This window comes from Eleginops maclovinus, chromosome 10, assembly GCF_036324505.1.
Source record: "Eleginops maclovinus isolate JMC-PN-2008 ecotype Puerto Natales chromosome 10, JC_Emac_rtc_rv5, whole genome shotgun sequence".
Classification (NCBI taxonomy): Eukaryota; Metazoa; Chordata; class Actinopteri; order Perciformes; family Eleginopidae; genus Eleginops; species Eleginops maclovinus.
This window is the reverse complement of record NC_086358.1, coordinates 18,949,366-18,962,914: the sequence shown is the minus strand read 5'-3', so window position 1 is coordinate 18,962,914 and position 13,549 is coordinate 18,949,366. Positions and strand designations below refer to the sequence as shown.

At 42.4% G+C, this 13,549-nt stretch overlaps 1 protein-coding gene across 2 annotated transcripts in view; it reads left to right on the top strand.

Moving 5' to 3' along the window:
- Positions 1 to 13,549, top strand: part of jmjd1cb (jumonji domain containing 1Cb) — a 108,796-nt gene that overhangs the window by 78,713 nt on the left and 16,534 nt on the right. For both annotated transcript variants that reach the window (XM_063893243.1, XM_063893244.1), the window contains 11 exons: positions 2,615 to 2,720; positions 3,225 to 3,349; positions 4,160 to 4,306; positions 5,109 to 5,150; positions 7,022 to 7,292; positions 7,966 to 8,499; positions 9,066 to 9,435; positions 10,028 to 10,979; positions 11,339 to 11,521; positions 11,827 to 11,996; positions 13,023 to 13,173. In XM_063893243.1, coding sequence (XP_063749313.1) covers positions 2,615 to 2,720; positions 3,225 to 3,349; positions 4,160 to 4,306; positions 5,109 to 5,150; positions 7,022 to 7,292; positions 7,966 to 8,499; positions 9,066 to 9,435; positions 10,028 to 10,979; positions 11,339 to 11,521; positions 11,827 to 11,996; positions 13,023 to 13,173 — 3,051 coding nt within the window. The remainder of the gene's footprint in view (positions 1 to 2,614; positions 2,721 to 3,224; positions 3,350 to 4,159; positions 4,307 to 5,108; positions 5,151 to 7,021; positions 7,293 to 7,965; positions 8,500 to 9,065; positions 9,436 to 10,027; positions 10,980 to 11,338; positions 11,522 to 11,826; positions 11,997 to 13,022; positions 13,174 to 13,549) is intronic.

The following is a 13,549-nucleotide window of genomic DNA, read 5'->3' as shown; positions in this document are numbered from 1 at the left end:
ATCCAGAAGTCCAAATAAAATGTTGAAAGGTGTAATGGAATGACGTGATGTATGGAAAACCAAAAACATCTGGTCTTCCTTTTCTTCATCACAGAGTCTACAGTATGGGGGTTGTTCAGTATTAAAGATGAGTTTTGTAGCAGTAATCTTTTAGATTACCTTCAGTTGTAAGATTTTTGAAAAGGAATAACTTGTATTTATTATATATTGATTATATTGAAGCAGGACAGCTTGAATGAACTTGCTCCAAACTGCTTTGTAACACTAAGTGTTCCAGCAATATAAATATTTAGGAGCTGAATGTTGGATAAACCTATCTGATATGTTATCTTTTCATCTTGTGATTTGAATACCAATCATGTGGAAAGGTTTGTATGGCTCATAGCTGTGTGTCTGAGGTGAGTCCAGGGTTAGCTCCTCCCTCTTAGAATATTTGTTTGCACAGATCAATACTGCTGACACATCCATTTCATTTACTGTTATTGTGAGCAGGATGAACTGGGTTGACTGACAGGTTTAGGTTTATGTGTGTGTCCTTTGTATAGCTTATGTTAATATAGGTCATCAGTGCAGGAAAGACTATACGAGATGTTTATGCAGACCTCTCTAGCACTGCATTCTACTGTGCTATTTATAGGGTGGAAGCTGGTTCAATTTAGAGCTGAACAAGGCTGGGAAACTAGAACACTGCAGCAGGACCAGACACACACACACACACACACACACACACACACACACACACACACACACACACACACACACACACACACACACACACACACACACACACACACATGTGAAGAGTGGGAAAGATGTGTGTTGTTTTGCTTGTGAAGGAAAATGCTACATTTTGCTGTTGGAGTTTTGTACACTTTTCAAAATGTTTATGTCCAAACAGTATATGTAAAGACACTGTATGTTGTCATTTTGATCTGATATTTAAAGCTTTTACCATTTTTAATGTCTGACACTACTGGAGAGGGGTGGTGTCCTGAGGGTAATACATTTAGTTTTTGTAAAACTTGACCGATAAGACTTTATGAAAGTCAGATTAATGGTTGAATGGATGATACAAACTGGAAATATTACATTTTGATTTTCAACATTTTTGAAGCATTAAAGCTCAGAGTTCTTCTGGCTGACAGGAAGGGCCTTATTCTTCACTGATATACAGATTACGTATCATTAAAATAAAGACAGATTTCTGTCCTCAACCACTGAGGAAAAATGCCATTGATATGCTATTCAATTCGATTCAAAAATCTTTATTGGCATGACCATAAAGATTTTTGTAATTGTACATAGTGTGTACCAAAGCTTTGTACAATTGCAACATCTATACATAAATATACATTTGGAACGTGCTGTTATGTTCATAAACATTTTTGAACAGAAGTAAATAGCATGAAAATTTTTGAACATAAACTAGAAAATATGTTTTAAAAAAGAAATGCAGAACAATAGAAACCTTTAAAGGTGAGTTATTGATTATTTAGCAGGATACTGCTGATAGTAAATTCATATAACACATGAATAATTATTAAAAAAATAAGAGACAATGCAGCAGGTTTTCATTCAAGTATATCAGTGATTTTGAAATACAAATCGTACTGCTAAATATTATTTATAATAGGACCTTTTTAAATGGTTCAATATAGGTGAACCTCACTATAAGCTGCGATGGCTCAGTAGTTAATTCTAAGGAATACAATATTTTTCTTCTTAAAGAATCCCCACCAGAACCTCAACTGAAATGTATACACACAGCCTCAAACACACACACAGTCAGCAGTAGAGCTGTGTGGTGGCTGTGGTTGGGTTCCTTCCTCCTCCCTGTCATCTGTCAGCATCATGTATACGGGTGCTTTGTGTGTCTGAGTGGGGGCTGTGATAGTGATATCTTTCGTCTGTGTTTATCATCTGTTTCCTTAAAATAACAAAACGGGCTTTTCTAGTGCTCTCTCTTGTCTCTGGCAAAGTGTGTACCAAACAGGCCTGCTCTTTCATTCATCCTCCCCAGAGCTCACCCCCTGTGTGTGTCTCTGTGAATGTGTGTGTGAGGCTTTTTTTGTTGTTCCATAGTGAATTCCAGATGTGCATATTCTTTTTTATGTGTTGACGGTCCAAAGCAATTTAAATCAGACCAGTTACAGTATGATGAGCCAATTAGAGGAGGAATTGTCTTCACAGTAATCTGGAATGACTTTAGGGATAAAATTAGAGGAATTCTGTGCATTTATTTCTGGCTACCAGTTGCACAACATTAACACTGGCCCCTGAGCAGGGTTTGATCCTGTTGGACTAGTTGTATTACTCAAACTTGGTCCAGATAATATTAACACGTTCACTATATATATGATGATAGCTAATACATATCACTGTGTTTAGGTGTTTCGACTGTTAATCTACTAGCAGCACTTCAGGAATTGCAGATGAATATGTTTAGTGTGAGCTGCTTTAAATAAGTGTGTGTGTGTGTGTGTGTGTGTGTGTGTGTGTGTGTGTGTGTGTGTGTGTGTGTGTGTGTGTGTGTGTGTGTGTGTGTGTGTGTGTGTGTGTGTGTGTGTGTGTGAGTGTGATACTGATCCTTTGAAATCCTTTGTGTGTGTCTCAGGATGAAGTGGACAGTCTGAACCCGGTGCTCAGAGACAACCATCAGCTCCATGAGGAAGTGAGAGGCTGGCTCAAAGACCAGAAGGTGCAGGAGATTTTTATGCAAGGTAAGCTTTTTATTAGCCAAGTATTACTCTCTCTGTGTTCAATAACAATATAACCTCTTGCAATTTACCCTTTTTATGTTTCTTTCAACTTATTTACAGTCTTGTAAACATTACCTGCTCCTTCAATATCTTATCTATGCAGTCACTGTTTTTTTTTTACCATGTAGTGCTTATCTGTTGTTTTTTTTTTTAATACTTATAACGTGTTCATACATTTTAATATAATATGCAGTCTACTCTTTTTTCCTAATCTGCACTATACTCACGCTGTTGTAATACGGTACCTTAAAAGTATTCAGGGTGAATAAAGGAGTCCTTATTCTCTGGATACCATTGTAACAATGTCTCTACAGATTGACATTATACCTTTTATAGGAGAAAATGTGCTGTCTGCTTTAGTCATCAAGTACTAGTGGGTCTCCTCTAACATGAGCCGGCTGTGGTCGGGTTTGAACCTCCAGCCCTGGGACTCTGACACTGATGAACGTCTTCCTGTTGTTCCAGGTCCTTACTCTCTGAATGGATACCGTGTGCGTGTGTACAGACAAGACTCGGCCACCCAGTGGTTCACTGGCATCATTACACACCACGACCTCTTCAGTCGAAACATGGTCGTTATGAATGACCAGGTACAGACACACACACACACACACACACACACACACACACACACACACACACACACACACACACACACACACACACACACACACACACACACACACACACACACACACACACACACACACACACACACCAGTGGTGTTCAGCAACTAAGTAGATTTAGTCAAGTACTATACAATTGAGGTACTTTTTTTGAGTATTTCCATTTTATGTTAATATGTACTTCTACTCTACTACAGTTCAGAGCTAAGTATTGTACAATTACTCCAGTACATTTATGTAGTACCTTACAGTAAGCTACTTTGCAGATATAGATGAATGATTACCAATATGATCAACATTTAAATGAAGATGCATTATTGTCATATGCACTGTGTAGATATGGCAATGAAAGACGTAAGTCCCAGGCTCCTCCGACAATGCATCATGAATATATACTGTATATAGAACATAAAACCAACAAAAGTAGTAAAAGAAATAACAGAATAATAATAAAGTGCAAGAGGATGTACGGCTTAAGTTAAAACTGAATTAAAATCATATGCAATCCAGCAGTAAATTAAGTAATTAAAACTAACTTGCTACGGACTGAGCTTCAAATAATATCCCACTGTAGGCTGACACCAGTTGTCTTTCTCAATCTCTGTTTGATCATAGCCATATGATGTCAGCCACCAGAACACCTCAGCACAGTGTATGATCATTCAGCAGTCAGACTGACAGACTTGTTCACTGATATGCAGCACCTTTAACACCAGGAGACAGTGATGATGAATGGACTGAGTGTAAAGAGAATCTGCTGTGTGTGTGTTCAGGTGCTAGAGCCTCAGAACGTGGATCCCTCTATGATCCAGATGACCTTTCTGGATGATGTGGTCCACTCCCTACTGAAAGGAGAAAACATTGGTATCACCTCCAGACGAAGGTCACGATCCAGCAACAACAACAACAATACTGCCCATGTGAGTGCACACACACACACACACACACACACACACACACACACACACACACACACACACACACACACACACACACACACACACACACACACAAAAATACACTAAAAGCTTTTTAAGTGGCACTAAAGAAGATAAAACATTTCAGACTGACTTTAAGCTGTTGTACAGTATATACTAAACATGTATATAAAAATGTTACACACATAATGGTCACATTGACTGCAGCTTTGCGTACAGTCAACAAAGTAAAAGCTTGCATGATATTATCATCATTTATGACAAAATAAGTATATGTTTAGCTTCTTCATGCATGCTCTAACTGGGAGTAACCAATAGATGGCCAATGATGTGTTATCTGTCGTGGTTTGAGACTCCTGTTGGTTTTACATGGGCCAACCATTCCCTGTACCTCAGCATAGTCGGCACTGCTTCTGTTTGTGTTTTGGAGACAGTAGTCAACACAGCCTTCCAAACCCTCCCTAAATATTTCAAAAATAACGTTTAAAAACAGGAATTCCAATCCAATGCAGATCTTTTTGTTTCTGAGGTCAGGCCATAGCTGTGGTTGTGTTTGAATTAATTGTTCTGCTTTCCTAATATGTCCTTATGTGCTTCCTGTTTAGCCTAATATTAAAACTCGACACATGCAGACATGCAATCGACCGTTTTGCTGGTTACCAGTCGGAGTTTATTGTTGAACCAGTTCGAACACTGAGCCAGTCACTTCTGGTCCCTCAGTCATTAACACAATCTCTCCTTGTCCCTCTTTTTTAATTTCTTGTTGATTTTTTCCACTTTAAAGATGACTGGAGGGAGACCCGGCGGGACCACTGGCAGCACTCAGGTACCCCCACACCCCAAGCACAGCCTTCCAGACCCTCGCTCTCCAAAGCTGACAGATATGATTTGTGCTTGATTTACAGGAAACAAATCTAAATGATCAGTGTCACAACATTTTAGCTTTGGCACTTCCATGAATTATACATCAGCTAAGGAGGAAGTTATCAGGCTGTGATGTCACATCCTCTAAACCTGAGGTGCAGATTGTTCCTGTCTTCCAGTGACGCTGGTTATTGTTGGAATACCTCTAATATTAACGCACTATGAGATTCTTCAAGCGCTCGTCATGTCCGCAGCATGTTAATAACCATAAAATGTCCTCTGATCTCCAAACTTATGTTAACATCTGTGGAGATAATGCTTTATGAAAAAATCAGAAGAGGGTTCTACACTGTTCAGGGACAACAGATGGATTCTCTCCTATTGCATTTTGCTTCAATATAAAGAAAGATGCTGAGATTCACAGAATTAAAAGTGAGCACTTAGCTCAGTTATATTGCAATCTGTGGATGCACACTGATAACTGTCTGCCTCAACCTGGAGATGAAATGTCACAGTAGCTTCACCCAGGTCTGAACTCCTGCCTGTGCTACCATCTAGTGGCTGCTGCCTCTCCCACACACGCTGCAGCATAGAGCTCCATCACAGTTCGGTGTGACCACACATGGCCCCAGATGTGATGATGGATGTTGACAGAAGTGAATCAACCCTTAGAAGACAGTGCGGCTGGGGTTTAGCGTAGTCTGGAGCTGCTCTTTAAATCCAGTTTGTAACTCTGCTGTCTGTGTAAGACGTCAGACAGCAGCAGCGGAGCTTAATTGCAGATTGGAAGTTAGGGAAGTTAGTCCACTACAATCATCTCAATATTAGCATTATAACTGTGTTGCAAAGAATTGGTATCAAGACTTCCAGGGACAATAGTTGTACTTCGTTTCACACAAATGACTGTTGAGTCAAGTTTCAGAAGTCCAATTTACTTCAATTTACTTCACAATGTGTATCAATAATACCAATAAACAAGTTCAATCTTACTATTAATTGTTGCTCTCTCACATGACTGTGAGTTTGGATGAGTGTAATGAATGTATTACATTGAAATGTGTCTATTACATTCACTTACAACAGAGGGATGGATTACTAGTGACGCATCCAATAATACACTTAGTAACCATTGTATAAGAGTAAACAAGTTTAAACTAATGCAGTTTAATCCAACAAATAAAGAAGATGCTAATGTTCACTTTTTGTTTAAACACCTTTTATAGAGGTGTTGAATACATGTCATGGTCATTTTGACTGCAGTTAGTGCTTTCTTTGACATTTATTTAAACATTTATTGTACTTTCATTGAAAACTCAGTGATGTTAAATATTGGAAAGATCTCTCAGTCAGTATTGAAGTCTAGCAGTGAGGGTATTTACCAACTGGTTGTCAAAAAACAGTAAACTAAACATTGTCATTTATGTTTATGTGCACTGCGTATTCCCTTTGATATTGCACTCACAGCTGCATTTTGACATCAACGTAGGACTCCAATTACATCAGAAAATCTTCTAAATGTATCCATACAGTCTTAAAGAAACCACAAAAGAAACCAAACCAAACTATAAAAATGATTTTTATAAACTTTATTCTGGCATTACTGAAAAGCGTTTGGATTAGACTGCATTCGTTGAATCCATGTGGAACAAATAAAGTGACAACTGTGCTCGGATTAAATCCAATAAAATACGTTGAACTGTAACATGTGCAAAGGTAGAATGTATTGCATGCTTATCATACTGGACTGTATTAAAAACTAAACTACAGAGGTGTATTAAATAAACAGGCATGTTTCTTTGCGTGATCTAACTTGAAACTTTTTCAAACTTCCAGAGCCATTACACACGAGCCCAGGCCAACAGCCCCCGTCCCATTATGAACTCATCCGGCCCCAATGCGAAAGGTTCCCAGGGGACCCAGGCCTCGCAGCAGCAGAGCCAGTCACAACAAAGCCAGCAAACAGCCAGCCAATCACACCACTCGCCTGGCAGCAACGCAAGGGAGCAGAGAGAGCAGCGAAATGCCCGCTCCTCCAGGAGGAAAGGATCCGACAGCAGCGTTCCAGAGGAGGACAAGGAGCGGAGAGAGGAGCCCCCAGCGAGAGGTGAGGACAGGCCACACGTTAGCACCTAGCCTAGCACCAGATACTAGCCAGAAGCTTCCTACCTGAACGTTTTGCGAATCAGAGTTGCTTTATTTGTACACCTTGCTACAAAAATCTGAATATGAATACAGACCAATGTCATTGTGTGTGGCTATAGTACACATCATTTCTTTATATCAGCTGTGTTGTGATGCTCAGGAAATAACAGCTGTTGTTTTTATCATTTAAAATGTCCACAGAGCGACACAGTAAACAAGTAGTCTTCATTTGGTTTCGTTCACTTGTTCTGGTCTTCATTTTATTGAAGGTCTTTTATATGAGAACTGTAGTTAGTTGCAGTGTACCACATGAAAAAATGTCCACAAAGCAATTCTCTAAAGTAATTTCCAAGAGAAGTCAGGTAAACACATGGAGACATTATTGTTATCCCAGGCTGTTCTCAAAGCAGCGAATAAATTGAGATGTAGAAACTTAAGTTGACAATCGTGATTTGAATTTATATCCATTTAGCGGTAGTGTTGCTAAAACTGCACCTTCATCATACAACACATTGCTTTTGCTTTCTGATCAAACACTTGTTTGTATAACTGCAAGTCAACAATAAACAACAGCAGGTGGTAGAGTGAACTCAAGCTATGATTGAAAAATAATTTGTTTTTCTTTTCTTGTCCAGAGTCCAAAAAGGCCAAGCAGGCAGTAAACAAACGCAGGAAGGGCGAGGAAGAGGAGAAGAAGGCCAGTCTAAAGAGGCTGAAGACGGACATAACCTCGGACCAATCAGAGAGCAGCGACTCAGAGAACCCACACAACAAGAGGACCGCCCTCTCCTCTTGCTCCTCTTCCTCCTCATCGTCCTCCTCATCATCCTCCTCCTCCTCTTCCTCCTCCTCAGAGCCCAACTCTGAGAACGAGCTAAAGACTCGCAGCAGCGATGTGAAACAAATCGCTGTTTCCAAAAAGGAGGAAGAGGAGAAGCCGCTGATGCCGGCCACCAAATTGAATGATTCCTCGTCTATCATTGGCCGCCTTTCCCCGTGGGCGGAGCTTCAGGAGGACAGCAAGAAGGAAACGGGCAAAATGACAACAAAGGAGGAGGAGGAGTTGGTCGCTGTAACACAGATCACCCAGTCTCCACGGCAACAAACGCCTGTGATGCCTGACAGCCTTCAGGCAGGCAGTGTGGAGAGCAGCAAGAGCACTGTGAAAGGTACAGGCATATATGCAGTATACTTTCAACGGGATTGGCACAATTACTATGAGGCTGTAAAATATAGACATCCTGATTCACTTATCACAATATTAGGGTCATGTATATTCATTTATTTTCATTACTTTTGGAATATATCAATACCAAATATGCAAAGTTCTGCCTTTCAGCTGTAAATATGCTGTCAAGGTGTCTGATTTCAACTTGGAGCAGCTGCAGTACCCATGTAAATGAAATGAACCTACATACACATTTCTGTGTGTTACGATTTCTGAATCAGAAATTAAATATTGTTTGCTTATTTCCTTTGATGAGTCTTTTTAAGCTGGTACTACTAAAAAGAACAAAAAACACAAAGAAATGGGAACACTTCAACCCAGTGAGTGTTATTGTGTTATAATGTGTGCGCTCGTGCAGCGTAGGATATAGTTCTTCATTTTAAATGTATTTTATAATTGTCATCATGCTAAATATTTGTGTACATAAAATGCATATGTATGCTAATTGTGTAAAGCAGTTGCTCCCCATGCCTGCACAGTATCGTTACAGTATAACTCTCTTTGCAGCGTCCTCTCAGTCCCAGACGCCGGCGTTGTCCCAGCTCACCGGTGGCAGTGGCGGCAGCGGTGTGATCGACATCACAGAAGATGCTCAGGCCACGGTGCACCAGGAGAGCTCCGAGGCGGTGTCAGCGCTGCTCGCCTCACAGAAGGCAGAGTCCACGGCACTCTCACCTTACCTCCCCCTCAACCCCTCCCCTGTGTCCTCGCCTCCAGTCCCTCCGTCTCCCTCGCCATCAGAAGGAGGCCGCAGGGCAGAGACTGAGCCTTCCATGCAGCAGCAGCAGCCGCCCCAGCATGGCCCTACAGGAGGCGGTACGACAGCAGCCCGGAGCTCAGGCAACAAGATAGAGTTTGCTCCCTCTGAGGTCATCAGGTAAAAAAAGTGGATTTCTTAAGTTCAGTTTCTAATATAACCCCTCTGGATGTCCTGATATGGCTGACTTTTGTAGTAAGATAGAACATCTGATTCTCAAAATGTTACCAGATAAGATCTCTGCAACAGTCCCATCTAATGGCCTTCAACTGAGACGCAGTATAGATTACAGAAATCTGGTATCCCTGATTGCTATAAATCTGCGCATGCATGCAGCATGTCGCAGCCATGGTTGCTTCTTTGAGCTGTTGTAGTGACACAATACACCACTTCCTCATTTCTGGTGCGAGCGTTTGAGGGTTGATAAGAGCCGTTCTTCCTTCCCCTGCGAAATGTGAATGTGACGGAATTTTTGAAACTGTTAGATGATCAGTGGTTGGAACTGACCTCTGACTGGTGACTCTGGAGGATACTGCAGGATAGAGGATGCTGTGTAGGTTTTAGACCTTAAAAATAATTATTTTAAATAGAAGGTTGCTTCAGTATTCTTTGTCTGAAGTCTTTGTCCCCCACAAGCTCACATGTAAATACAAAATAAAGATCATTTTAAATGTACATAATCTAAAATGCTTTTTTTCTGTGCTTTTTTCAGGCCTGTCGCATCGATGGTTGAAAATGTGTTGCTGGTGGAGAAGGAGAAACCGGTCCTTCCTCATCATCTTCATCATCACCCACAGCAGCAGCAGCAGCAGCACACACAACAGAAGCAACACTACACATCTGTCCCACCCAGCATTAAGAGCCCGTCTCTGTCTGAGGAGACGAGAAAACCCCCCCAGCAGCACCCTCCCCCCAACAAGATGAGTGAAGCCCTCCCTCCTGACGTCAAATCAAAAACCAGCCCCAACCCAGCGCAGCTCGACGCCCTGAAACAGAAACCCCAGCACCTCAACAACTCTCAGAGCCATCCCTACCCCAGCACAACCCCAGCTGACCCTCTCAAAGCAAAGCCCCACCCGGGCCTGCTGGACATCTCCAAACCCAAACCCAACACCTCCCCAGAGGTCTCCAAACATAAAATACAGCGGTACTCTGACCCCTCCCCTCCACCAATAGGTCGTTTGTCCGCTAAAGTAGAACCAGCAGAACATCCGCGGTCCTGCTTCAAGCCGGTGCCGGCGCGATCTGAGTCGGGTGGGGTCAGCAGCACGAAGAGCCCCCTCATCATTGATAAGAACGAGACGTTCACGGTTTACAGGGACCCCGCCCTGGTGCGCTCAGACGCAGAGAACTCTGTCTCTGCTAGTGTCTCCTCCAACCACGTGGCAGCTTATCTCCACCCCCACCTGCACACTCTTCACTCCCCTTCCCCTCACTCCCCCTGCCTCCCCTCCCCATCGCACCCCCACACCTCCCATCTCCTCGCCCCTCCTCACACCTCTGCCCTACCTCACCCGCACCTTTTACCCCCCGGGGTTCTTCCCGCCATGCCTCCGCCCGCAGCCTCTCTTCTGGGGGGCCACCCTCGGCTAGACTCCCCTAGTGGGTTGGGTCATCTCGGTTTGCCTCACCCAGCCGCCGCACACCAGCAGCAGTTCCTACAGGTGTGACTCCATACACACACACTTATACGAACATAATTAGATACAAATACACACCATGTGAAGCCGCACTGGCCAAAACTGTTCAGATCAGAATCAGAATTCCTTCATTAGTCCCGCAGCTGGGATTTAGTGTTGCAGCAAAAGTGACATAATCTGACATAGGTTACATATTAAAGGCATATTTCTAAAAATGTATGCTTTTCACCTAAAACTCATTATTGCACAGAACAACACAGTGTTATGTAATATCCAGATCTAGGGTTGATGGGGAGGGTGAATTTATCCGATGAGCACATGAGAGTTTACTCATTATTTACACCATTCTGTTAATAAACAAACAACTGTGTGTCTGTGCTCAGGCTCAGGGCCCCCCTCTACTAGCCCAGGCCCACAGCGGGGCCGCAGGGCTGGGCCTCTACCCCATCCTCTGGCAGTACCCCAACGGAACACCATCCTCCTACCCCCCAGGGCTCAACCTGCCCCCCACAGCCAAGTGGGTCCACCCTGACACTCCTGTGAATTCTGAGGTGTCTCTCCGGAGGGTAGGTGAACGGATGCTAACTCGTTTCTGTGTGTTTGGAGGACTTGTGACTGCGGCTCTGCTTTGACAGTTTGTTTATCCTGGAACAAGGAGAATGTTTGAATGGAGAGAGGGAGGGATGGGATGGAAATCAGGCGGATGTTGCTGTTGGCTTTAAATTGCATGAAAGCTATATGTGAAAGTATTTACTTTTTTTAGAGTAGTATTTGAAGGGATCTAGCAAAACTATGGCTAAACTAAACAGACATGTTTAACCTAATGTTTATCATTTTAACATGTTCTATGTGTGTGTGTGTTTGTGTGCAGAACACAGCCAGTCCTTGGCTGCACCAGGCTGCGGGGGGTGCTGATGGTCTGGGTCTTCTGAGCCACGTCCCTGTAAGGCCAGCCAGCGCAGATCCCCACCGCCCCTCCGTCAAGATGAACGCACACGCCAGCCCTCCACTGTCAAAGGCCAGCATGAACGCACATAAAGAGTGAGTCAAAGACCAGGAAAGAGAAATCAGAATATTCAAATGCAATAATAAACTCTTGCCTTGATCAAGGTTAAGCCTTAGCTTACATTGTAACGTAGCTGTAAGGATGACAAACATGTCAACAGTCAACGTTTATTTTGTCCAGTGGTTTGCTCTTTATCACATTAGGTCTGAATTGCCTTAAAATTGCATTAAGTTTTTTTTTGTTACTAATAATATTTTTGGGGGGAGATGGGCTGTTATTCTGGAATATATGGTCAGGTCATGCTCTTTGCATAGACAATACATTTTTGAACTTCCTGGAGGGGCTTTCATTGTGTGACAGATTTTAAAATTATTATTATTATATTAAATTATTAAAAATGTCTTCTATTCATTAGCATTAGATGTCTTAAGCCTAGGAAAATAAGAGTTTTTAACATGTACATCTTTTTCACACAGTCATAGCATTATTTGATGATAGTCAGTCTCAATCACAGGGCCACAGGGGACACAAGGCATTCCTCTGACCTGGAAAGGGTTCAGAGAGGAGCTTGGGAGGAAGCAAGATGGGGCACACAATGGTTGCTTTGTGTGTTTGATCAGTATGCCCTTTCCTGTGTAAAGCTAGATGTGTTTGGAGAGAGTTCACACAGAGCAGCGCTGAGACTCAGACAGGCAATGCCCGGTCAGGCAGATGAAGTGAAGTTGCACAAACCCGATATTAAAGCAGTTCAGACAGAATCCGTCCATTCAGCGGCTCTCCTTATGTAACCACCGGCTATTGTTTAGACACCACCGAATACACAAACGCACAGCATCACACATCGCCCGTCTCTCTCATTAGCCTAGTTGTGTCATGTGCATTAAAATCTGCTGAGCAGCCAGACATACCCTGCTGATGCCCTTAACTGGATGTTACCTAAGACTGTCATACATTCACTAAAGAACCCCGGGCTGTCATTTCCTGTCCTCGTTTGTTGAACTCTATGAGGGAAACTTGGGAAACATGATGGCTTGTTAAATGTTTGACTTGTCTGTTTGCAGGGATATGGATAAGAAAGGCTTTGTGGACCCCATCAGGACGCTGACACTGGCCCAGCTGAAGCAGGAGCAGACAGACAGGAGTCGCACCCCCACAGGGAAAGAAGTCCACCTGCACCGTCTCTACATGGACCCCCACAGCAAGGCCCGCATGGCAAGTACACAGCTGGACTACTGCACTGGATATTACTATCCATATAGCTGTAGTATCACAAACACCTTCAGCTGTGTAGAAACCTCGTTCTAACTTTGATTAACTGTAAATCCTACAACTACTTGATATTCCAAATAAAAAATAAAATGGATACAAATAATCACACATAAATTATTTATTGCTATCAAGTGGAACATTTACTGCTGCAATATTTTGTCATTAATATGGCATTATTGTATCTGCTTGGGGGAAATATGGTTTTAAATGATTCATATACTACAGATTTGACTATTTTTACGCTTCATTTCCTTCTCATCTGCCTTAGGGACAGTGATGTCTTTCTTTATACTGGAGATGGAGACCACTACCTATTTAA